The following is a 26,594-nucleotide window of genomic DNA, read 5'->3' as shown; positions in this document are numbered from 1 at the left end:
GTCTGATTGGCAGCCAATCGCAGGACATGGTGTTTACTTTTTATTTTATTCATAATCTTATAATCTTGTAAAACTGTTTGCCAACTATGATATCATGACAACCCATCCATCCCTTATCTGATTCAAACTCACAGAGAATGTTTTATCAGATTTGTGGCCAAATACACATCGTCAGTCAATGACAGAACATCTACAAGTTGTTTTGTTTTCTCGAAATAACTTGTGGAATTAGTTGACAAAACCAAGCAAAGTCGGGTTAACGGCGTCTGTGCACAAGGAATGTTCTGTGATTCAGAAGCCAGATGAGGTGGTTGATGTGGTTGGTGCACTGCACCATAGCTGAGGCAAACGTACCGCGAGGTCAGTAGGAATTTAGTATCAGGATCCACCTAGTCCCGCTGTGTACATGTAATGAAGAGAAAAGACTCAAGGAGAGCATGTAAAGATGCAAGACGAGAATTTGTGGCGGGCAGGTTTTGGAGGATACTTGGAAAGACATTTTTAGAAACGCTGGCCTCTCATTTTGATGACTGTTTCCACACCACACTCGATGACCCCCGATTACCACATTTTTGAACGTTTATAAAGAGGTACTACAGACCGGTTGTGTGCGAGGTGCATGCGTGTGGTTGATTCTTGAACAAATATCGGAACTTTTGATGAACAGAACGTATACAGTCTCCATTTTGCTTTGCATTTTTTTTTTCAAATAAAGATCCACAAACACGATGTTCATACTCTATAATATAGTTTCTATAGTCTCACAGCGGCTTTGACACTGTTCCAGTTGGTCATCGAATTCAGTATAAAATTATGCATAATCGTATAAGAGCAAATTCCATCAGACATGCCAAGCGTGAAAAAAAAGCTTTGACAGAAAATGTCGTGGTAGAGCACTGTCTTCTGTTCAGCTGACTGATCCTCCCAATTCTTCAAAACTTCTGCCAATATTCTGCAATGCCCTCTGCTATGTTTATACTGAAGTCTCCCATCAGCGCTCTGCATAGTGTGCACATTGTTATTTAGTCGGGCCCAGCGTTACGCTTGGTGGAAAACGGACGCTAACGTCGTATAGCTTACATCAGAAACAAACAACTTGTGGTGGAAATTAAAAATGCATGGAAAAATTTGAACATGGCATTGAAGGAAATGATATGATAGTGTATTATAAGCTATGTACGGTATGCTGGATGCATATTTGATAGTCTCATGTTGTTTTCAATCATGGTTTAGACAAGTTGGACCGAACCGAGGGGAACCGCCCTCCTAAACCGCCATGTTGCTCTGGGCACTGTGGAGTATAATTGTGTTGTTGATTCCACTGGATGCTGCACAAAAGAAAGAAGATGTCCGAGCAGGTAGTTTGATCATAAAAATGATATGTCTGCTTCAATTAAAATACATCTGTGTGTTTTATTTCATAGTGTTCCTTTGTGTTATGTTCAGGCTGCAGCACAGCAGTGAATGACTTGGTCTTTATTGTGGATGGCTCGTGGAGTGTTGGCGTTGCTGATTTTGAAACAGCCAAGCAATGGCTTATCAACATCACCAGTCAATTTGATATCAGCTCCCACTATACACAGGTAGAGTGACTTCACCATGATCACACTATATGGTTCACCGCTATAGCTATAATGTTTTTTTTTTTTTTTTCATTTTCTGCATATGTGGTGTGTCCACTGCAGGTGGCTGTGATCCAGTACAGTGACACTCATCGTCTGGAGATCCCTCTGGGAAAACAACAAAGTGCTACAGAACTTATTCAGGCCATTAGAGGCATCCCATACATGGGAGGAAACACACAGGCAGGCACAGCATTTTTTTTTTTTTTTTCTTCATTGTTAAAATGTGAGAGTGAAATATGAATATGGAAGCAGTGTAAATAGAGGGGAAGACATTTAGTTTTGGAACATGTTGTAGTTATGGCTGGCCCAAGTTTTCCTTGAACTGTCCCCGCGGTGTGCCATGACTAAAGTATCATGGAAAGGTGTTGACCTGCTCTAAAAGTGAACATGTCTGCTTCGTAGACTGGAAGAGCCATTACGTTTGCTGTGGACCATGTTTTCGCCACATCCAAGCGAGCCGGCCAAGTCAAGAACCGCATTGCTGTTGTGGTCACAGATGGCAAATCCCAAGATGACGTAGTAAATATTATTCACTGCATGAATGACAACTTGTACTGTCACAATAATTCCAAACCACACTGTAATAAAAACAATGTTATATTTATAACGCGTGACTGTTAAATCCCTTTACTTGTCACCACACATCCTGCTTCCTAATAATATATATATATATTTTTTTTCCTTAGGTGGATGCCAGTATTGAGGCACGAGCTCAAAGCATTACAGTGTTTGCAGTTGGGGTCGGTAGCGAGATCACAAACTCCGAGCTCGTATCGATCGCTAACAAACCATCTTCCACCTATGTCCTGTATGCTGAAGATTACACCACCATTGACCGTATTCGAGATTCCATGGAACAGAGGCTCTGCGAAGGTAAGCGTCGATTTACTTTCTTTGCTGAGCTTTCCAAACTAAAGTTTTATTTATCGTCTAGAATCCGTGTGTCCCACAAGGATACCGGTGGCATCTCGAGATGAGAAAGGCTTCGAGCTAATGGTAGGCATGAACATTGAGAAAAAAGCCAAGAAAATTCCTGGGTCTCTGGAATCCGAGACGGCCTTCACTCTCACGTCTACCACTGACATTACTGAGGACACCAGGTGACGTGCCCTTAAAAGATGAACAATCTGTTTATTGTCCTACATTGTTCTCATTTCAAATTGCAATATGTAATAAAATGTAATTCTTTTTTTTTTTTTTACTAGAGAGATTTTCCCCGAAGGCCTTCCTCCCTCCTACGTATTTGTAGCCACCATCCGTCTAAAGGGAATTGCCCAAATGCTGAATTTTGACCTTTGGAGGGTGTTATCAAAGGACAAAAAGATCCAGGCTGCAGTGACACTGAACGGAAAGGACAAAACTGTCACCTTTACCACCACGAAATTGACAAACATGGAGCAGAAGATTGTCTTCAATATAGGATTCGAGGTGGGTATAAGTATTTTCATATTATGTTCTCAAAACATGGAAAGAACACATTCTGTTAAAGCCTCTTTATGTATTAACAAGTAGAAGCACTTCCAGATAAAACAAAAGCATTTATTTGAATGAATCACTGAGGACGACATGTGAAGGATGCCAAAGGTGGTCTCAAAGAAAATCTTTCCAAATCGAAAGCGTTACATTTTCCCGGTGGAAACTCGCGGAAAGCGTGTCTCCATTTCCATGGCAGTTTAGAATAACACATCCTGTCAAGAAAGCAGCCAGGTTACTTTTTCCAAAGGCACGCTCCCCCTCACTTCTTACACACCTCAACTGTTGCGTGGCACACTGAACAGGGTTGCAATTATGGTTTTTTTTTTTTTTTTTTTTTTTGTGTGTGCTTGTTTGATTTATATTCATTTTGATGTGGCACATCGTGGTAGCCTGTGATTTGTCATTTTGAAGATGTTGGCTATGGCTCAGCCCATCTGAAACAATACCGCCTCTGTTCTCACACGCGTATACACTTAATGGCTTAAATAAAGAATGGTTAGGGAAATAATAAATGGCTCATGGCGCAATCCTGTCGTGGCATATTATAATTATTATGCGTCGGTGCTAACTGACATGCGGTTTCTGACGTGTATTGTTTCACGATTCAGTGTTTTACTGTAATGTGTAAGTAAAATGAATAGTTCGGCTATTATGTCAAATACACGGCCAATAGTGACAGTTTTGCTGTGAAAAGTGAAAAAAGGGACACCTTTAAAATTGTCTACATTAATATTTCAAAATAATTGTAATATTCATTTCATATTAAATACAAACTAAAATAGTTCAATATTATTCAATGAAATCATAATTTGGAAAAATAAATGGTTCATTGTTTGATTTGAAAAGAAAAAAGACACGCACTTGTTCATGCACAATTGATTCAAATTGAAATCATCTTTTTGTACCTTTTGTCAGTCTCTATATGATGGAATGTGGCATCAGCTTAAACTCCTGGTGAGACCCAGCCAGGTCACCGCTTTCCTAGATGATCACAAGATGCAGGAAATAATACCGGAACCAATGGAGCCTATTTACATCAATGGGAAGACACAGGTGGCAAAGAGACGGGAAATAGATGTCACTGTTCCTGTAAGTACACATTGTAATTCTGAATCACTGCACTAAATATACGTTCAAACTTCAAATTTGCTTGCCAATAATAATGCAAATGTTAGCGGGGATGATACTTTTTATGACGGTCAGCCAAAGTCTAATCAGTTACTATTAATTTTTATTTATGTTAGATACAAATCCAGAAATTGCGCCTGTACTGTGATCCCCTTCAGAGCGAGAGAGAGACAGCTTGTGAGATCTTCTATGTGGTAAAGTTTTAACCTAAAAGTCACATTTCTATCATGCTTTTTCTGAAAATAACATTCATTTTTTGATTCTCTTTTGGTTGACAGGATGATGAAAGGGTAAGTGAAATCATTTGAATAATTCTCATCACAAATGTGTCTAATACTCTTTAACAGTGCTTCTAAATTCAGTCAGATGTCGAGAGAAAAATTCATGAAGCTGTTTGAGCTAAACGAACCTTCAAAATCAACATAGAAAATGAGCAGGATGTGTTTTCCCAACATTATCACACTGGATAGGTATAATATGTTTGCTGGCTTTATTTTTGTACAAATGAGTCAATCCTTGCTTCCGTAGTGTCCTCTGAATCGAAAAGCCACAATTGCAGAAGTGGAGGGCTCCAATGGTGTTGTTGGACCCGGGCAGCGTGGCCCACCAGGGCGCACGGTAAGAATGCTTCAATCTTGCTTTTGTCCAGTACATTTAAAGTGTGCATTTTGTAATAATGTCGTTCCAGGGGGAAAAAGGAGAGGCGGGCTTATCTGGCGCTGATGGTAAGCCTGTGAGTACGCTATTTATTTATATCTCCCTGCTGTGATACACTCAATTATATATATATATATATATATATATATATATATAAAAAATGTTACCTCATAATATATGATGCACCTCTGTCAGTTTTATACATATTAAAAAAAAAGCTGAAAAAAATACTCTAAATATTTATCATTCATTTAATTGGGCAATGTAAATATTCTGAATATGTCAAATATGATTATTTTTGTTTTCCATTGTTTTTCTCACTCAGGGTGAAAGTGGGAAGCCTGGCCCTCCTGGATTACAGGGGCAGAAGGTAAAAATTGTTATTCCCAAAGTTTGTTTAACTAACCCACGCTGGTGTTTATAAAATTCTAAACCAATGTTCAAACATTTTGGATTTTTTTTGTCATATTGCACATGAACTAAAAAGGCATCATATTTCATTGTCAAATGTAATTTTTACTGACTTGTCTTATTTTCTATGTGAATGTTTGGCCTACTCTCGAATGAGATTTCTAATTTTGTTTCTGCAGGGTGCCGACGGCTCACCAGGATCAGCAGGACTTCCTGGTATGAAGGTAAGACTGAAGAAACAGATGAATGAGTGTTGGCTACTGCTGATAATCGCATTTCTAATCAACTCGATTCTCTCCAGGGTGAGAGCGGAATAAAAGGCTTTCCAGGACCACAGGTAATCCTTTGTAAAGATGTTTAAACATGAAGTATGTAATAAGTGCATACAACCATAGCTAAATTATTCTATGGCTGGAAGTTAAGGGTGAATTTTAAAACTGATATTTTTAATGTCATATTTATTTTATTATACTGATTATAATGAGTATTATGATAATCCTTCAAGTAGGTATATTTTGTTGCACACCACACAAAGAACCAGATCGGATTAGATTTGAAAAGCAATTTGAATTTACGAGAAAGAGAATTACTTAAAGATTATTCATAATGAATTAATGTGAGTTTTGTGAGCATCACGAGATTTTTTTCCTCTTTAATGATGCTTGCTTTACAGGTAAACCATGGAAACCACAAACTCAGATACATAAGCAAACAATGATCCTAAATAGTCACATACTTTCTGTTTCCTAATGCAGGGTCTTCCAGGGGAGAGGGGTGAACCAGGATATCCAGGAGAGGAAGGTTTAAAGGTAAGGATATTATTATGTGCCAAATGTAAACAGGGTATATGTACAGACAAGAGAAAAAAAATACACCAGATTTAGCCAGATTTTGTGTGTTGTGCACAAATGTGTTTCCCCCTATCACATCACAGTTGGTGGTATTGACTGTGTGCTATTTGAAGTGAGAACAAAAACAAGATAATTACAGTAATGGTGTTGTGTTTGGCTGCATCCGTGTTACATTCCCGCTCTGAATGTCTAGCCAGGTGGAAGCGGGACTCATCACCATCATGCATCAGTAGGCTGTTTGGGGTCGTTATGATCTAAGGTCAAAATTATAGTGGATTAAAAAAAAAATGGCCCTATCGCTGTGATGACAGTGTCATTTTTATAGCTGCTATGCAAGACGCATAACATCGTCATAAGAGCAGTGTGGTCATTGAAACCAGCTCAATTGAATGGCGGTGAGGATGTTGCAGTGTGCCAGAGGAGGCCAAAAGTTTGACCCATATATATGTCGTCAATCGGAATAGTTCCCTCGCCGAAACTAAACGGTTGCGCCGACTATGTGCAAATTGAAAACAGCAAGTGACGAAATCAGAGCACACAAGAGCCATCTGTGAACACACCCACTTGTTACATGTGTGCGCTGCTATTTTCAGCTCTCTCTGAACTCCTACGAGTCTTCTACCACTCGAACTTGCAGCCGAAGTCTACTCAGTAATTTGGGACTCTTCCCGCTATCATAATAAACCGTTTCCCACCGTGGAATCTGGAAGTGTTTTACAGCAAAAAAAAAGCAAAATGGTGTACAGAAGCACTGAATGGAAAATAAAAGAGAATTAATAGAAAGCTCGAAAATGTGAATGCTATTATGTCCCATTTCTTTAAACGTCTTCAGTCTTGGATGAAATGAGTATTTTTACTGTGGCCCGAATGCCGAGAGATAGAAGAAACACTCATTTCTTGATGTTGATGTTTCTCGCGCCTAGTGAAGCAGTGAAATGAACAGATGGCTGCTCCAAAAAGCTTAGTAGAGCTGTGTAAGTACTGTACAGTGGCAAAAGGACACAATAATCCTCATTGCCTGGAGCAGCTCGAGACATGACCAGCGCAGCTTGACAAACGCCAACAAATAGATAAAAATGTCTTTCTGCAACATTAAACACCCTAACAATTTACTGGAAGCAGGCTGCAGATCACACGGGATAGCAGCACTGGAATTGCTTCAAGTGGAATTGAATAATTATGGCTGATTAAGTGATTTAAGATGACTTAAGGTTTTATTTCAAAAGAGAAGCATTATCTCATCAAATTTCAGCTCTTGAGGTATCCTAACATTCAATGCCATTGACGGATAGAGATGTCAAAGATCCATATTGGGTTGGCAATGAGGATTATTGATATAGAAAATAGGCAATATTTATTGAGTACACATTTTATTAATTTACCTTTTACGTTTTGCCTGTGCTGACATTGAACTAACGGAACAAACTAACATTGGTTTGACGTATTTGAAGTATTTTGGGTGCACGTTTTTTCCCCCGTACAATTTTGTTGACATTTTTTTTGGAAGCGCCTAGCTTTTAATGTACCACAGGTGAGACGAAACCCTCACATGTCCAACAAAGACTCAGGTCATTTCTAGTACAAGTCACCAACTGAGCGAAGTCACGCAGATGGGAATTTTCACAGAGTCAGTCGAGGTTGACTGAAACAATCTGCCAGGTTGTTTACAGGGGATAATATGATGTTAGAATCTTCTTTACTAGAAAATATAGTATATGAGAATGGAACCACAAAGATCCACTGGCTAGCACTTGGACTCTTATCACTGACAACCCGGTGATTATGGCTTGGGAATGTTAAGTTAACAACATGGTTCCGGAACTGAGAACCGATACAGATTTTCCAAAATGATCGTGCTCTGATTTTTTTTTTTTTTCTTTCATCATATTTATAGTTGTGATTTTATAAGAACACCCAGAAGTCAACCTTGTAGGATCAAACAAAGTCAGTGTGGTCATAGCCTGAGGAAAGTACTCAACAGTAGAAAGAAAAAAAAAAAAGTCTGTTCCCATTCATAACAGCTCCATTGACTGTTAATGAGGCTTGAATTTCACTATACCATGTGAGATCCTAAACATTAGATTTAATCATACGCTTTCCCACAGTAAAGTCACCAACCTTCAAACACTGGAATGTAAAGCAACCTGATGTCATCTCTGTTATTATACATTTTTTTTGACATTCCATGTTACAAAGAGAGACGCTACCTCTGTCATTACTCCACCTGTAATTCATGAAAGTACTCTCGCAGTTTTTTTGTAAATTGATCAAACTTTTTCTTTTTAAGTCCACAGCAATTCTAACTTTTGAATTCGTGTCATTCATCTCATTTGAATATGTCTCAAGATCCAATTTAAGTCTTGGACTTATAAACACCCTTTTAGGAAATTTACAGAACACTCATTTGCCATGTAAGAGCATGATAACTTTCAGGACAACTTAACTAATCACCCCAATAGTAGAACCGGGGATGGCTTGGTAATAAAAAGCCATTGCATAGCTCCCAAAGGACAAAGCAATAATAGGAGAGTGCAAACATTAGCAGAGACCCAATATTCTCCGAATGACCAAGAGAAAATACACAGAACACTTAATTGTGGTCCCATAGTCGAATTAGTGGAGCAATTACTTACATGGATAATGAAGGCCGTTGGTAAAACTCATGAGGCCAACATACTGACCCTTGCATACTAAAAGGGAAACCAAAAGATGTGCTATTAATTGGCACTTTAGAAGATATAGCTAGGCATTATTAGTACAGGACGGGAGATAGCAGGAGCGTGCATCAAAACATTCCAATCACATATGGCATTCTTTTTTTTTCCCCTTCAATTTTAGGTTCTGGGTCTGGCCTTTGTCATTTATTTAATTTATTGCTATCATTTATTGAATTTATTGCTAAATTATATTAGCGAAAAAGGCAGTGATAGAATAAAGCAGGAGAGAACAGGATGGTTACAGTTTGCTAGTTCACCTTAAATGTGTGAATGTGTCTTTCCAGCTGTAGCAATATACAGTCAATGTAAAGAGCATATTATAGGGCAGTATCACTCCACTTGTATATTTGCTCTTACTTTTGACTTTATAATTATGAAGTCTGCTAGCTGCACGTGCTTTGGAGAGGGAAAAAATGAGGCTGTAGAGCACTAATTCAGTTGTTTCATCCCTGCCAATATACCTTTTTTTTTTTATAAACTTCATGGTTGGTGAACTTGGAAGCGTAAAATCAAACAGAAAATGGGCTGTACACTTTGACAATGAACAGAACCTGACGATGCCTATATTAGGGCCACTGCAAATCCCAAGAGGTGGAAACATTTCATTTTTGTTTATGAATATACCATTTAATGTTGCACCCTCTAAAGATTTTAATCTGATGCGGCATTACCGTGGATTTATTTTTCCATTTACCTAAGCTTGCAAACCCATTTGAAAGACAAGTTAATTGTTTACCAAAGTTCAGTAAACACAGTAGGCTCAAATGTTGTTTTAAAGTCGGAACGTGTGTGTGACTTGGCAAATGAAGCAACGTTATATTTTGAGTGGCATGCAAGTCGACAGGGACTAGGCAAGCTCCATGAACGGATTTATTGTACATTTTCCATTGGATTAATTTTTTTTCCCCTCCTCTGGTTATTCCATCTTCCGCCCATATTCCCAAAACATAGTACATGTGAGGTTTTTGAAGACAAAATTGTCCAATATGACTATGAATTCTTATTTGCCTATGCAATGTTAATGGCTCAACAGTCTGAATCTGAAATCAGCCTCTTTCACATGTTCTTTGCCAGTGTAGCACACTGGAACAAATTTCCTTGCAAGTGAGTAATTATATCCTTGCTGCTGTTCAACAAACAACATAAAAGTACCAAAAGGTCGGCGAGCAAGTAGAATTTTGTGACTCGGGGCCCGTTGCAACTTTTACAGTAATTATATGCTGTGTTGCGGTACAGCATGTGTTAGTTTGTTGTTCCGCTAGCCACAAGGCCTCCCCATAAACTCTATGCGTCACAACTAAAGATTCATTAATTATTCAACTCTGCAGTCCATCGTTAGCATTTTCAGTTAGGTAGCATGAATTAACTGCGGGGAAGCAATTATATGGCTTTTTTTTTTTTTCCAAATGGTGTAACTGCGGCAACAGGAACTCTCCATTTAATTCTAAACTAGCCTCTCTTGTCTGTTCTCAGGATGTGTTTGATGACTCCTTCTAATCTTATCCTCTTTTCAGCAGTGTTGACAGGATTACGTGACAAAATCTAGATAATCAGCACACATTATTCAGGGAGCACATCGGAATCTTGTAAAGCATTGACACATGTGTCATGTCCTCAGGGAGATCCTGGTGCTGTTGGAGCTCAAGGAGCCCCGGTGAGTACATTACGCCACAGATATTTCATATTGCCTTTCACTCAGGGATTTAACTATTCAATACTAAATTAAAAATATATGGAGTTTTGTATGATGAAAAGTGCAGAGTGAGGTTCTCCAGAACGGATGCTGTAAAACAGCTTTAAAAAAGTGTTTTGTGGATTTAAGGACCCGGTTTGGAATTATATTAAAAGTACGTTGACATTGAGTTTTTTAAAGTCAGAGTTTGTCTTTCACTATATTGTTATCGGAAATGACAGAAATGCTCAATCCACAAATCCAAATCCCCTTCCAATTTCAAATGTGGTCTTTTTTTTTTTTATCTTCCGCTTTGATGTGTGAGTTTAAAAAAGGCAATGCGTATTTAGTCCAACACTTTCTTTTTTCTTGCTTTTTTTCTTTTTTAATCACCGAATGAATTGAGCATTTTCCCAACACTTAATTTAGACACCTGAAAGCTGTCCATTAGCTACGGTCTAATCTGGTCTCCATTGGAGGAGGTAAGGGCAAGGAGTCTTATGAGTTCAACTCAGTGGCAAGCATCCACTCAGTTAAGGATATTCGCCTTTGGAGTTACCAGATGAACTTAAAATGCACCATAACCTTTACAGGTAAACTTTATTTGACCCCCGCGAAAGGTTTGACTGCATATGTCCCGTTCATTGTTATTTGCACAACTTGCGTAGCTTATTTACATTTTTTGTGTGTGGACTTAGCTGAAAAAACATCTAACCAGTCGGACACACATTTAAATGTAATATTAGTGTTTATGCATTTAACACTAAAGATGGCTCGAGAATTATGTAACATGTTTCTCTGATATCAATTCAGGGAACTCCAGGAGAATTAGGCCCACGCGGACCTCAGGTAACATTAAACCTGAATGCATCTTGGCATAATGATGATAATAATAAAAAAAAAATATATATATATCATTTGTGTCTTTTGTAGGGAGAGAGGGGGTACCAAGGACCACCAGGCATACAAGGACCACCGGTAGGTTTCACTTTAGAATTTGACTTTTATTTGAAAGTTTATAGATTGTTGAAAAAAACCCCACCACAGTTAATTTTGTCATAGTGATTCCTTAGTCATATTTATAGAAGGAAAAGCTTTTACAAGCTCATGACGGCACTGCAGTATGTTGCTACCGTCGCCGGTGAAGGGTTTTGGTATTAATATGCACAAGTTGGATATGACTTTGACAAATGTGACAGTGTGACAATTTTGTTTGTTGCCTCTGATTTTGTGCAGCGTGTCTGTCCTTAGCTTTGGTGCCCTCTTGTGACATGGTGGCGACATATATTGAGTGCCCTCAATTTAACTGCATTTATGAATAACCTTCTGAAAATATTGAAAGGGATTATCTTTATTTAATGGTAACAACATTTAAGCGTGGCTGAATGGAAGAATTAGGAGGAGTGTTTAATTACTGGACCATCCTTGCATCTTTCTGACACTGCTGTCAGAGTCTGCTGCATGGGATGAGAGCTTGGCTGCCATTCTCCTCTAGGGGGAAAAAAAAAACCTCCACTGTGTCCAGAGGTTGATCCAGGACAGAGCTGGCGCGCCACTTCATTTGTTAATCCCGCTTTTGTTTGCTGTTGCGATGCTGCTGACCAACAGACTACATCATAAAAGATGTCTGACGGCACCACAGAGTAACAGGTCTCACGCAAGGCCTAGCTATTGTTAGACCTGGTGAATAAGTGCAATATACTTAAATTGAGCCAAAAGTAATTTATTCCACGGCATTAACACCTGCTTCCTGGTAGATAGAGTATAAGCAAATCTGCAATGTGGAGTTGAGTAATTCTAATTTTGATTGTCGCATCAGATGTGTAGCGCTGCTACAATTAACATATTTTTATCCCTAAAATCTAAGTTCTATGATTACACAGTCATCAGACTTCCCCCGCTATTATCACCAACTTGGGAGTCAATCATCACATACGCAGTTATTATTAATTATTATTATTATTTTTTTTTACTACAGACACAAAGTTGTTATTCAAGTTCGTGGGTGGAGTGCCTTTGAGGTTAGAAGTTTTTGGCTGTGAATATGCTCATGTTTGTGATTCACATTGTCATATATTGCTATAATTATTTCTAAACAAAATAAGACAATCTACAATGTCTGATGCACAAATGAACAATCGAATCAAAAAATAATTTCAAAAAATGAAATAGTGTGCTTCAGTACAGCACTATGTTTACTTGCTTGTGCACAGGCAACGTGTGTGTGTCTTGGGCAGAATGCAAATGCAGTGTATATGTGTGCGTGGACCCGAGCCATCTCATTTCTCCCCCAGTGCCTCCTGACGAAGCCGTCATGCACTCTGTCACATTCAGCCCAAAGCACAGTGTCTCTTTCATCCAACTCTCTCTTTCCTCTCATCCCTTCACTCTCTCACCCCCCCTCTCCCTCTGGCATGGTTCTCTTTCTCCCTTTTCCTTTCCAATATCTACCCTCAATACCAGGATCCCTGAGGACTGTCTGCAGAGATGGGCCAAGATGGGTCCAGAGACTGTGTTTTGAACGTCATAATTAGTTATTATGCTAATGGGACTCCCAGGCCGATTGGCTATTCTCAGCCTGTTCCATTATCCCCCCCCCCCTCCCCCCCATAATCACTTGATGTTCTTGTGGAGAAAACTTCATTTTGCACGAATGGAGTAAACTAGTGTGAAAATCAAATTGTCTGAATGATAATGGGAAAATTGCTATTCTGTTTGCTTTTTGAATTCAAACACGTGCATAAATATGAAACACTATTGACAGTGTGATTGTTTTTTTTTATTTTTTATTAAAAGCATCAAATCAGTAAAAGTATTGTTAAAATAATTTAGGGGTTCTGAGTACGTCATAAAAATTCAAGCAGGAGGCGCACTGACATGCTCATATGTCCATGACCTTGGAATGCATAAAGCTTTTCCCAATGTGTCTACACAATGCAGTGGAGGAACAGGAGGAGGAGGAGTTTTGAAAAAAGCCAATCTCGTTTGTTTTCACAAAATTGATCATTTCACAATTCAATCATCCGGCATATTTGTGTGACATTTGCTGAATGCTTCACAACACTTCTAATTAAGCGAGTAGATGAGTTTGGAGCAAGTTTACAATGAGTTTTTGGGTCATTCTTATCTATTGATGCCATACTTGGAGGGATTTCAAAAGCTATTTAAAGAAATACAATCTCTGTTTACTTTTCATTATATGTTGTTGTAAAATCCACTTTTTTTTTTCCTTCCGAATCTAGTCATTGGCACCCATCGTCCTGCTGGACGACTGAGGTTATTTGGCTGCAAGGATATTCGAGTTGGAGATGAAGCAGATGAAGCAAATCCTTAGAAAAACCAAGCAAAACAATTGTTTTCCCCCTGCAGCAAAACAAACAAAACAAATTATTGTTCGGGACATTGACTTACAAAATAGGTTCATTTCATTCACAAATTATTTCTGCCTAAATAGAGAAAGTTATAATTTTCCGCAATTGTACTGAAATCGGAAACAATTTGTATGCTAGTGTTCATCTAAAAAATGCCATGTGTGTTTTTCTTCTAGGGGAACTGCGGTGATTCCAGGGGTAATACTTGTCTCGGTTCACCAGGGCAGAAGGTGAGTTGATGAGATTATGTTGTTGTTTCCATTGTTAAGATCTGACCTTCGTCTATGCAACTCTGTTCAAATTCCAGCCAGGGTTTGGAATGATTCTTGTGATCCCTTTCAAAACTTTTTTTGATGACCTAGAAGCCGTAATCGTAAATCTTAAAGAGGGAAATTAATTCTAGGCTCACCATGGAGAGGTTGTCAGTCATAAGGCACATAAAATAAACAACTATTCATTCATGTTCACCTTCAGTTCTGAGTTTTCAATTGACCTAACATGAATTGTTTTAAGCCCCATTACTCCGAAATTCAAAAGCATGGGAAACAATACAATATACTGTTTTGGTAAACCTCCGTGCTCTCAGTTTGCAAAAATGCTCATTTTATAAATCCAGCTCTGCCTCACTTTTTCACTTTTCCAGGGCTCAACAGGGGAGCCGGGTTTTCCAGGATTGCCAGGTGCCCCAGGGCATCCAGGGTACAAAGGTCATTGGGTAAGAGTCAACAATACACATGAGTAAAAATGTTTGAGCCTTAAGTAAAAGACTGTGTTCAATTTCAAACGTGGTGAATAATTTATTAGTTTGCTCCAGGGATTCTTCCATAGTTTTATTTTCCACGCATGAGCATATTATTCTTTTTACTTTAATGACATAGATACGGCTTAATGTCCCCACTATGCATTGCGCCAAAGGCACCATTGATTATTCAGATTTACTTTCCATACTATAGTATATTTTCTTTGTATTGTTCTCAGTATTAACATAAATATTTTCTGTAGGGAGAAAATGGAAAGCCTGGCCCAAAAGGAAATAAGGTACAATATTTCTTGTTTAGTATTTCCTCAGCACACTTTTACTTATTACATATATTGTGTGATAATGGTCTAAGTCTTAAAATTGTAAACAATCCAATGTTACCAACTTTGTATATTTAGCAAGATTGGAATGTGCCTGATCATTTTGACTGAATTATTCAAATATCCTCTATGGGTGAGGGTAGTCTTGAATTTCCCTAATTGCTACCTCAAAAGGCCTACAAAAGGCAAAACTGTCACACATCATTTGGAAACAGACTCTGCCAAGTTTTTAATAGTTTGGAAAGTGACAATGACAGTTACGGAACACTGCTTTTCGAGTTCTTCTCAGTTTTACCGGCAGCGCTTGTCAAAAAGAAACGAATACTTTTCTCTACAACAAGAATTTCATCGACGGCTGCGGTGAACAATTACTTCTCCCCCTTTTGTGGAGGGATATTATTGAAAAACATACGCTTGTGATAATACATAGCAAGACACAAATGTTCCTCTAATTCAACAAGTATTTAGATGTTAAAATGCCAAGTGTGTGTGTGTGTTGAGGGGGGGGGGGGACTTTGTACCGCAGCCAGCCACTGGGAGGCAGTTGAGATCTTTTGCCTTTGCTTTTGACCAGCTCTCAATGGACAATATTTATGGGGTCCTTCTCTCCTCCATAAAAGTATCACATCAAAGCCATGACAACAGGACAGTGAACCAACCTAATGCACTTAAAACTAGGCTGATGCCAAAATTCTTCATTCCATTTGTGCTCATGACATGAAATCATCTGTTGCAATTCATTTCTATTTTTTTTTTTTTTGCTGGAATGAATATAGTCTCATTTTTAAAGTAATCAAAACGTGCAATAAATGCTGCACGCTATGTACACAAATGGCAAAGAGTGTGACGGCCCATTGGGAATGGAGGGAAGCGAGTCGTGAGTATCAGAGCTTGCAGATGTGTCTTTTAGAAGTCACATACAAGATAGAGTCAGGTTTGTTAAAGGTCACTGCAAGCTAGTTCCTATCCCCTCTCTCTGTGGGTTTCTCTTATTGGTTGCTTGAGGTAAGCATGACCTTTTCTCCTCTCTCTGTCTATTTTTTTTTTTTTTTTACGCACACATGCACACGCACACACTTTCCATGGGTTGTTGCATACATTGTGTCTCTTCTGCACAAACACACAAGACACAACCATAAGAGGATATACACATAGGCTGTAAACAAACAGACACAAACTTTTCCCTAATTGTGCTATGTCTCCTTGCAGGGGGATCCAGGGAGAGAAGGCGAGCCAGGAATTCCTGCCATACCTGTAAGTGTGGGCGTATTCTTCTACTTCCACTAGGGGACGCTAATGTTTCTGTAGCTGACAAAAATGTGTGTTTGTGTGAATCTTAATGACTTTATGGAGAACAAGTGTCTACACAAGGGATGAGGCAAATCCTCCAGAAGAACAATGTCTGGGCTTCAAGACCTTATTTAAGAGTTACAGCCTTTTAATGTAGCTTGGGGCTCATATTTCTACCTAAAGCCAGTCCAAGCACTAACCGTACCCACGCTGAACCCAAATCATAGGTTTTTTTTCATTTTTATTTTCTCTACTCTGCTCAAAGTGTTGAAATAAAAAAAATATATATAAAACAGAACAAACACAAAACAAGTGTGAGCAACATTATGGGAATTGGACTGCTTGTTGGAGAAATATCAGCAATTCCCAAACTATTGATGACACGCCTTTGAGCAAGGCACGGTACTCCTAACTGCTCTTATATGTGACAATACTGCATCACAGGGAATAAAAAAAAAAAAGTCCATAAAACTGTATAACATATTCCAAAGATGTTTTCCCTTAAAACAGCTTGCAGTGATGAGTGAGAATCCAGCAGAATCTCAAAACATGTTTACGCAAGCCGTCACTATCAATAACCTGTCAAGATATGATGAAACACATGTCTGTGTGATCTACAATTTCCAACTTCCAAGTCAAGATTTGTATTTCATTATTTTCTTAATGACACTGAATAAGTTCCATTTGAGACAGAGTCCAAGTATTGATTACTCTCATATTGATTTTCACATCCCCGAGAGGGATTAGACAATGAATCCAATCATAGTGTCTGTGTGTACGTGTGTGTGTGTACACATGTGTGTTTTTGCTGCTGTCGCTTGTATCGCATGGAGATATAGTTGTGTAATCTAGCTCGTGACACTTGAGAAATGTAAAGCAATTATATTTTTCAGTGTGGAGGTTAAATGTTGATTCTCTGTAGCCAGTGTTGAGCTCAGCTCAGCTCCTCCCATCCAGTGGCAAACTCCCAAAGCGAAACATATCAGCAGTGAATCACAAATGTGTCACATTTGAAATGTGCATGACGATTTGTCTTCCAAAAGACTTCTTAATTCCTACGGGGTAGAATAAGTACGGCTCAATAGTGCCTCGTCTAACAGTAAGAAAACAAACATCTTTTCTTCTAGGCTTTAAAGAATATAACAGGCTTTTATGAATAATTCATTTTTAGAGCAATGTAGATGTTGTGGTATTTGTTCTATATTTTGAGAGCAATTTATTTCATGGGCGAATAGTCGTTAAATATATGTTTTTGATCACGGCAGGTCATTATTTACATTTTTCTAAATTGAGTTGTTTCAGTTGTAATTGAATACTGAGTACAGAAGGTTTATGAATTGTTGCCAATATTCTTCTCTTTCTCTGGGTTTTGTTGAATGTTGCAAACAGTTGTAAAGATTTTAATGATTGCCATCAGTTTTTCTTGTTGCCATCACATTTTAAACATTTCAAAATGTTTTTTTTTTTGCGACAGGATAAACTGTTTCCAACTATTTGCAATCTTTTAGGAACCTTGACAAAATACCAACATTCGCTACACGTGCAAACACTCACAGCTCAGTGATGAAAGGAAAACTAAAAATCTTGATTTGTTTGCCTGAATAAAATCCTAAAGAGAGAAAAAAGCCAACCATCTAGCCTAGTAAATATTTTCAGAACACAAGGCAGGTTTTCTAAGGACATGTTGGAATGAAAATTCCCAAGAAAATGTCAAAGGATTTTGTTAGCAACCTTTCCTTGGCCCGTTAACTCGTAAGTCAGCAGGCAAAAGCGCCTGTTCCCACATCACCGATGCTGCTCCTTGACACAACTCAATAAGAGAGCCTCAAGTCCGCAGGCGATGACGCAGGAAATGTTAAAAATTTATCACAACTATGTCCGAGCTTGACGTATACCTCGTGTCTCTTTGCAACTTCCCAAGTCAGCACCTCCCTAGCTTGTGTCACATTTGCAGCTTCACACCAATATTTCAAGCGCACCCACAGCTCACAATTCCACTTTCAGCTCAATTCACACTAATCACCCATCCCGCTTCTACTTATTTATTTTTGACAAAGATTTTTTTGCCTTCTCTTCTTGCTGTTTGAGCATTTTTTTGGGCCCATCCTGACACAAAAATGGAGGCCACACAAGATTCACCAGTCGTGTTGTCATGGACGGGTGGAGAAGAATTTCAGAGGCTACCTGTGAAGCTCTGTTGAACTCTGTGCCCATGAGGGCCACACAAAATATTGACACTTTGGGCACTATTTGGACATTTTCAGTTTGGGGTTTACTCACTTTTCTTGCCAGCGGTGTGTAAACCAGCTGTGTGTGTGTCGAGTTATTTGAGGGCACGGTAAATTTACACTGCTAGACAAGTGTAAAAAGTGTTGTCCACTGAAAAATATATGAGGAAAATATATGAGTAGGGACAGATCAGCAGTAGGTGACTAAAAATCAGATTTTGGATTCACCTGTTTGGAACCTGTCGGGCTCGCAAACGCGTTTTGCTCTAATTGCACCCACTTCAGTGCACAGCCGTTATTGTCAAGACTCAATAGCGTTGTTGTGTGAAAAGGTTGATCGCTCATTAGATTGGAAATTTGAGACCATTCAAGTAGAATAATTATAGCAATAATTAACAAGATTAAAACCCATATGAATATCTGCTATAATGGCAAACAAGGTTTCATCGACTGTTTTTTTTTTTTTTAAATCAAATTTGTAATTGTTTTTCATATTTTTGCTTGTGTATATCCGTATCGACTTTTTTTTTCTTTGCCCTAACTTTACCTTTGTTTAGTTATTAAGAGCCAGTATCACCTGTTACTTTTATCATCCAGCAGGGAGACGAAAAGCATTGTGCTGGAAATTAAATTCAGGACAACACGGCAACTGAACTGAACTCGCCTCAGTGTTTGCTACCAAACTATATTGGTTCATTAAACATCTAATCTAAAAAGTAATCTCAAAAGACACATGTTTAAATACTTTGAACAGAGCAATTTTATTTTCTTCCTTCAGCACTTGGATGGATAAAATGACTCGCCAAGAGGCCTGTTTAGAAAAACTTGCAAGCTTTGATTTGCAATGTGATATTATTTCCGCTAGCAATATCAGTGCTAATCCAAATTCTGTTTTGCTACCCATGCTTGAGAATGAAAAGGACCTCAATATAGGCAACAATCATTTGTGAAACATGACACTACCATCACAAAGGATTCATTAAAAAATAAGGTATTTTCACGGGGAAATGGAACACTCCTCGAGTGTCAGATACACGTTAAAGTGTTTAATTCCGCAAAACAGCCTTACAGAATCGGTGTTATTGGCAGATGCTGTTTTCAAAGGAATAAAAGATTCACAAATGCATTTTTCATTACGTTACAGCCAGTACAAAAGGAGTGTTTGAGATTGCATTGGAATAAGCAATCTAAAACGTTGTGTAAGCCAAAGGCTTTGACGGAGGGCCTGGAAAAAAAAAAAAAAAGAGCAGCTCTGCATCACCAATGCGGAGCTGCGAGCATCGCTCCTCTGACACTCCGTCTCAGCTTTTGATATGTAAGCACTCATTTCTAATGTTTCTCCTTTTCTTCTTTTTCATCCCCACCCTCTTCTGCTCCCTTTTCTTTCTTACATCAGGGCCAAGTGGGACCCAGGGGAAAGGAAGGAGAGGTATGTCAAATTAGACTTTGCGGTATTAGATATAATCCATTCTCTCTTATTTTGCCCCACTGTGAGGGGCCCTGACAAGTCTTTGGAAGACTTACAGAGTCAATACCTTTAGGCCTGGGGGAATCTAACCCCACCCCCTTCGGGCAAAAATATACATCACAAAAGGATTCTTTCCAAAGCCGTACACATTTGAAAGAGCAGACACTACCGTATTGTCAGCAGTATTAGGAATGTATGGGGCTGCAGCGTTCCCTCACTTGTGAACGTGCTGTCTCATTTGTTGATGTAGAAAACACACATCACAAACAAATAACTGCTGCAGGCAATTTTTTTTTTACGATTATGTAACCACATTATGGAAGGAGAAAAAAGCCATTTGGTCGGTAGTTAGGTAGTTAAACAGCAATTTAAGTGGGAATGGTGAAATTAGATGTTCAATTGAAACCTGAATGGAGCCTGATTTAGTTAGTTCCTACTGATTGTAGGTTTGTTGAAAAAAAAAAGAAACAATATTGGGAAGGCTGGTTTCGGCGTATTGATGTTGAGGAATATAAAGGCTGCACATTTTTTATTTTTTTCTAATTGCTGCAAAAGAATTGTTGTATAATGTAAGATATTTTCTCATCTGTCCTCCTTCAGAAAGGATTGAAAGGTGATGAGGGCCCCAGGGGGCTTGAAGGAAAGAAAGGGGACATGGGTCACAACGGTCACACGGGCGCTGTTGGTCCAAGGGGATCTCCCGGCCTGGATGGGCTTCCCGGTCACCCGGGTCAGCCTGGATTTCATGGAAAGCCAGTGAGTCAGTAAAAGGAGATTCCTACCACGATATGGATAAAGTCAAATTTAGGATTATGTTACAAATGTCAAGGCTAGATTAAGATTAAGACCTTCTTTTGAACCTATAGCATGTTTGAAAAATTGGTTGTGTTTTTTTTTTTTTCAGGGCAAGTCACCATCAGATGAGCATCTTGTAAAGCTCTGCACTGATGTTCTACGCAGTAAGTAACTGTTTTAATGTCTCAGCGTAAAGGTCAATGTCTGAAAAGGATTTTCACAGATTCAAATCCATCAGCAATATTTGAATTGGAACCTGTTTTTATAAAAATAAAAATTACCATTAGTATTATTGTGCATTTGCTATGACTGCTGAAAGTATGAATAGGATGGAACATTCAAATTGTTTGGACTCATAGCGTGCCCACTTGTCAAGAGATTTGAACAAGAAGTCAACCCATTTATAAGTTACATAATATTGGGTTTTAATGCAAGAAGACTGACATTGATATCATGGACATAACATGAATAATGTAGCAACTGTGCCAAGGAAACATAATATTAATATGATTGATTGATGTGCTATGATATCCTTCTCACAGCTCTTCAAGGGCATATTTGTAATTCGCTGTGATGCAGCTCTTAGAAAATCATTTTGGCCATGGACAAAATGGACTGGTGGAATTGTAGTTCTTCAAAATTCCAGCAAGCCAAAGATGAGTGATTCCGAAAAGGAATCATTTTAGAGAGTGTGGGGTTAGAATTGTACGGAAGAGGATTAGGGCCAGTGAAGAAAAAAAAAACGAGGGGTGACAGGATTCTGACTTTTTTTCTCAGAATTCTGACTTTAAAGTCAGAATTCCGACTTTAAAGTCAGAATTCTGACTTTAAAGTCAGAATTCTGACTTTATTCTCAGAATTCTGACTTTAAAGTCAGAATTCTGACTTTAAAGTCAGAATTCTCCATTTCTGACTTTAAAGTCAGAATTCTGACTTTATTCTCAGAATTCTGACTTTAAAGTCGGAATTCTGACTTTAAAGTCAGAATTCTGACTTTATTCTCAGAATTCTGACTTTAAAGTCAGAATTCCCCATTTCTGACTTTAAAGTCAGAATTCTGACTTTATTCTCAGAATTCTGACTTTATTCTCAGAATTCTGACTTTCCTGCCACCCCTCGTCTTTTTTTTCTTCACTGGCCCTAATCCTCTTCCGTAGAATTGCGTCGAAAAAATTGCTTGGAATATCTTTTGAAAGATTACATTTTAGTGCAGATTTTCGACGAAAAAGAAAAAAAATATAATTGACTTTCTGAAAGTCAATGATGAATAACAGACATCCTTTCTTCACTAATGCTCTATAAAATGCCATATGGATTTTCAAACAGTTGTGATTATTGATCTAATGTTGGTGTCATGGACGTGTGATTCCGTACAAGCTATTCCAAAACCGCAGGTAAAGACTCGGCAGACACGATTAGTTTGACTGAAACAAGATGGGAGACTGGTGAGGAAACCTGAGGATGGGCAGCTGGATCGGTTAGGGAGAATTTGAGTGGGCACCTGTTGTTTGTATGCAACAGGAGGTTGCCATGGTGATCCTACACTTCAACATTTACAACGTACTTGTCAATATTGTGCATGCCCTTTTCTATTCTTGTTCATCCATTCACTCCTTACTGTTCTGACGTTTAGGTTTGAATCTTGACTCAAGAGGTTGTTCCGGCGGTTATGTCAACAATAACAATTCTTATGCGTCAAGGTGCTTCACCTTAGGTCTGCAGATCATTATCTTTCACCCGTTACACTTGAGCAATAGGAAGTGGATAGCCAACATCAGCAGACCCTTGAGGGGAAAGATGGAAGGCATAATTAGCTATGGCTGAATGGTAAAACAGATCCTGATTGGCTTCTTATTCACGTAGAAACGGAGAGTTTAGGAGAATGATAAATAATATCAGTTAACTGGTTCTGGCTTTGTTGCTGTTTCTTCTGGAGATTAAATTGTACTTGGAGATTTAAGTTGCTAATTGTTTAGAGAGCATCCTTAGTGTTTTCACGGATTATAAAGGGTTGTCATTTTTGTTGGTTTGAAAGTAATTTTTTTTTTTTGTATATTATTTTATTTAGCTTCTTTGTATTCACAACATGCATCCTGTGCCCTTCGCTATTGAGCAAATCAGTAATATCTGGCTGTGCCCTTTAGCTCAACTCCCAGCACTTCTCCAGTCTGTGGATAGATCAGCAAGATGTGATTCCTGCTATACTATGAAGGGACCACCTGGTGAGACAGGTGCCCCGGGACCCAAAGGCTCCATGGGAATCCCAGGTTATCCTGGCAGAACTGGCTCTGCGGGATATGCAGGGACTCCTGGATTGGAAGGTCCTCCTGGAATCAAAGGTAAGCACTGCGGAACGACTCCTTTAGGCTCTGACGTACAGGATTGACAAATTCATCCTCAATGCAGGTACACAATAGTACTGTGAAGATGTTCCGTATTTTTCCTTACACCTCTTCACAAAAAAACAACAATGCGGGAATATTTATGGTGGCTTTCAACGGCGATTAAAATCAAGAGTGCCAACAGTTAACAAATTGGACGTGTTGATGCTCAATGTACCCCGTAAAACAAGCTTATTAAACAAGTTGAACACCAGTAAAAGTCAGCAGAGCAAAATAAAATAAATACTGCGTGCAAAAGCAAACTTAATGAGCCGCTTTTGATTTATCACCCTTCAAGTGGCTAATCATCTGTGGAAGATGCCCAACTATAACGTCTCACTGTTGAATATGATTACACCTTGTTAGTTTAAGGGAAGACAGCTATTAAAAAAACTTGTATTTTGTCATCGTGGATAACCGTGACATTGATTAAGAAAAATGACACAAAAATAATCAAATATAAAAAATAGGTACAAATTGGGAAGAATTATGCAGGATTTTATTTTGACATTTGAACATGGAATTATTATTATTTTTTTTACCTTTCTGAGTGATTTTAAAGACTTTTGGGGGAGGCACATTTTGTGACTGAAAAGGAACAGTCTGTAAAATGAACCTGAAATTTCCATAAAGTGTCTAACTCATGGTGACTTTTGACGTGATCTATTTTGATTGTTAAGTAGACATGGTATGTTCACAGGTGAAATAGGACCAAGAGGGTTCAAGGGGAGCAAAGGAGAGGGTCACCAGGGACGCCCAGGACCACCCGGACAGCTAGGTATGTAAAAAGAGAATCATAGAATCATTAAGTATACTTTACTGGCCTGCAGCCATTACTGGATTTTCTAGTGTTGCAAATGTTTTAGTACCTAACCATTTTTTTGACATCTGAGCTCTCTGATCAAAGCATTAGTGTACTTTTAATGGAAATGCATCAAGGATGTTCCGTTTTTAACAAATATGTGGGTAGATGCTTTTTGTGAGCACTTACATAACATTATTTGGCCAACATTATTGGTGGTTTTCCATTAGTTACAACAGTCAAATTCAATATATATATTATTATTTTTTGCTCCTTCAATTATGCATTAAACCCAGTGGCAATTTGTGTTTCTATTCTTTTTGTTCTTGCCACTGTTTTTACTCAAGGGGCTCGAGGTCCTCGTGGATTTGATGGAGTCGGACAGCCGGGCAACGAGGGAATTCCTGGGAAACCAGGACCCCCTGGAGATCCCGGTAAAAGGGGTAATCCAGGGACACCGGGGATATGTGACTTATCCATGTGTTATCAGACCTACAACCTAAGGGAACATTACAGCAAAGGACCAAATATCTGATGGCATACAAAGCAGCGAGGGACACAAGTGCCAGTGGCTTTAACACCCACATGTATCCAGAGGCCATTTATCGTATCCCCGATTCACATGTGACTGTTGACTCCTGCACAAGCACGTTGTGTGCAGAACAGCAACACTGGAGGCAGAAATACACTCATATGTTGAGTCATAGTGATTCATACTTACAGCATTCATGGTCAAAGAGATATTCTGTGATACAAATTGTACTTTTTAGTTCTGTTGCATTTATTAGTTTCAAGTGCCAGAAAAACAGAGTAGCACCAAAGGAGATCCTTTCATCACATTGTAGTTGTTATCTTGTCTGGCGCAGGTCTATCACCCTCTTTATCCAAAACACAAAAGCTGGTGCTAATCTTGAATCAGCCACTGTGACAAACAGGCTACTAAGAATCCTGTTATTTATATTTATGTTGACCCCGCTTAGAAATACTGACTGGATTTGAATTTCTAGAAGAATCTTTGATAATCTCTAATTTACCTCACCTACATTATAGGATCTAGGCATGTACATGTATTATTTTTTTAAAAAGTATATCTTATGATATTTTATTATAGAGGCCTGTTACCTGCTGAGAATAATGTAGATATAAAATGCCTATTCAAGTTTAATATGAAGTATAATAATCATCGCAACTCTATTGGTGCTGCTCTATGTTGTGTATTTTGAATCCTCCAATATCACAGTGAAAAATTCACTCACTGTTCATTTTGTAGTACTCAGGTCACAGCAAGAACAGGCACCATCTGGCGTTATCTTGGTCAAGTGAGCTGAGGAGCTCCATTTAGACAAAAGTAGTCCTTTGCCGCTCTATCTCCAGGCAGTTACAGTACAGTAGGGGAGAGTCAATTACTCATGGCAAGGGTTTACCCATTTTCAATCTGTTTTTTATTTGTTGTTACGTCCTGCAGTGGGAATTGGCGATTTACAGCAGCAGTCATCGGCAACGTAGCGTCGTTGCTAAAACCCGATGATTTGTGCAGATTAGTTTTGTTTCATTATTTTCTAGGGACTCAAAGCTGTTTAGATCAGAATTATGTGCTGCTTCCAAGGTCTTTCAGAAAAACTTTACAGCGCGTCGAGACAAACAGCAGCTATTTCAGACGGACGCAGGTACTAGATGCATTTAGCATTCATATGAGCGTCTGTCTCCAGACAAAAAGAAAACGGAGGCAGCAAAACCATGCATTTGCAAGGAGTGGGATGATTTTGGCTCCAAATGAAATTGTATCACCCCACATTTAGCTGCAGATTAAATTTAGTTACCCTGGAACAATAGGTTTCCACAGAAAAGAGTTTTGGCACAAACACCAGCAAAAAAATTGTCATTTGGAACCATCAAAAATACCTTGTGGGATAACAAAACTAACAAGCTCCTCTCGACGGGCTTTGCGCATCAGGAAGCCGCCTTCTAAATGATGTTTTTACACTTTCATACGGTACCATTTCTACTTGTCAGAGTTGGCAAGTTTCAATGGAGTCCCCAAAGAATAAGTTTTCACAGCACATGAATGACTTGTTGTATGAATGAGTGCAAATAATGGTTGAGATTTTCAAACTGAAGAACAGCAGATAAAAAAGAAATGTTTGTCCATGCCGACCATCCTATTTTTGCAAATTGGATATACATTATAGCAGTTGGAGAACCCTTTGAATGGTCTCATTGTAAAGTAGAATAACCTCAACAACAACAAAAAAGTTTTTCCTGTAGCTGGGTGCTTTCATTCCCCGTATTTCTTGTACACTGTGACAGAGTTTGAAAACTATAATGGTTATATTGACTAAATCTCAAACTTTGCTTTTAGTTTGTATTGTTTTTTTCTTTTGTCCTCCAATCCTGGTAGTGCAATGATTTATGAATAGCCTTTGTAGTTGTTTATCACTTTGGAGTAGTGTCACAAAGCCATAAATGTTGTAATATATCCTGAAAAGAGAAATTGTCATTTCTATTTTGTTGGGCATTATTTATCTTCATATTCGTAAGTAAATGTTTGTTGATTTTTGGAAAATATTGCATTTTGTTTGTTTGTTGTTGTTTTCCCTTTACAAATGTGTTTTATATGACAATAAATATTGTTGCTCATCTTA

The 26,594-nt window shown here is 38.5% G+C and overlaps 1 protein-coding gene across 1 annotated transcript; it reads left to right on the top strand.

The window, feature by feature from the left end:
• The first annotated feature begins 1,276 nt into the window (after positions 1–1,276).
• LOC147041810 (uncharacterized) lies at positions 1,277–26,594 on the top strand. The gene is made up of 29 exons (XM_085939661.1): positions 1,277–1,358; positions 1,447–1,583; positions 1,686–1,805; positions 2,028–2,144; positions 2,312–2,498; positions 2,560–2,725; positions 2,831–3,053; positions 4,017–4,190; positions 4,346–4,423; positions 4,508–4,519; positions 4,758–4,847; positions 4,918–4,962; positions 5,212–5,256; positions 5,477–5,521; positions 5,599–5,634; positions 6,053–6,106; positions 10,484–10,519; positions 11,351–11,386; positions 11,471–11,515; positions 14,085–14,138; positions 14,552–14,623; positions 14,911–14,946; positions 16,198–16,242; positions 19,903–19,935; positions 20,575–20,730; positions 20,879–20,933; positions 22,914–23,108; positions 23,851–23,928; positions 24,300–26,594. The coding sequence occupies exons 1-29, from the start codon at positions 1,277–1,279 to the stop codon at positions 24,485–24,487; spliced, it is 2,640 nt and encodes an 879-aa protein (XP_085795787.1). The 3' UTR covers positions 24,488–26,594.

Source organism: Syngnathus leptorhynchus, chromosome 19, assembly GCF_054491065.1.
Source record: "Syngnathus leptorhynchus isolate UIUO chromosome 19, UIUO_Slep, whole genome shotgun sequence".
NCBI classification, from domain to species: domain Eukaryota; kingdom Metazoa; phylum Chordata; class Actinopteri; order Syngnathiformes; family Syngnathidae; genus Syngnathus; species Syngnathus leptorhynchus.
Note: the sequence above shows the minus strand (reverse complement) of the source record. Positions and strands in the feature narration are given on the sequence as shown.

Excerpts from the sequence above, each read along its gene's own strand:
- LOC147041810 (XM_085939661.1), top strand. The coding sequence starts at position 1,277 with ATGTTGCTCTGGGCACTGTGGAGTATAATTGTGTTGTTGATTCCACTG. Across the intron at positions 5,635-6,052 it reads AAGGCTTTCCAGGACCACAG|GGTCTTCCAGGGGAGAGGGG; the intron begins GTAATCCTTTGT and ends TTCCTAATGCAG. Across the intron at positions 10,520-11,350 it reads TTGGAGCTCAAGGAGCCCCG|GGAACTCCAGGAGAATTAGG; the intron begins GTGAGTACATTA and ends ATATCAATTCAG.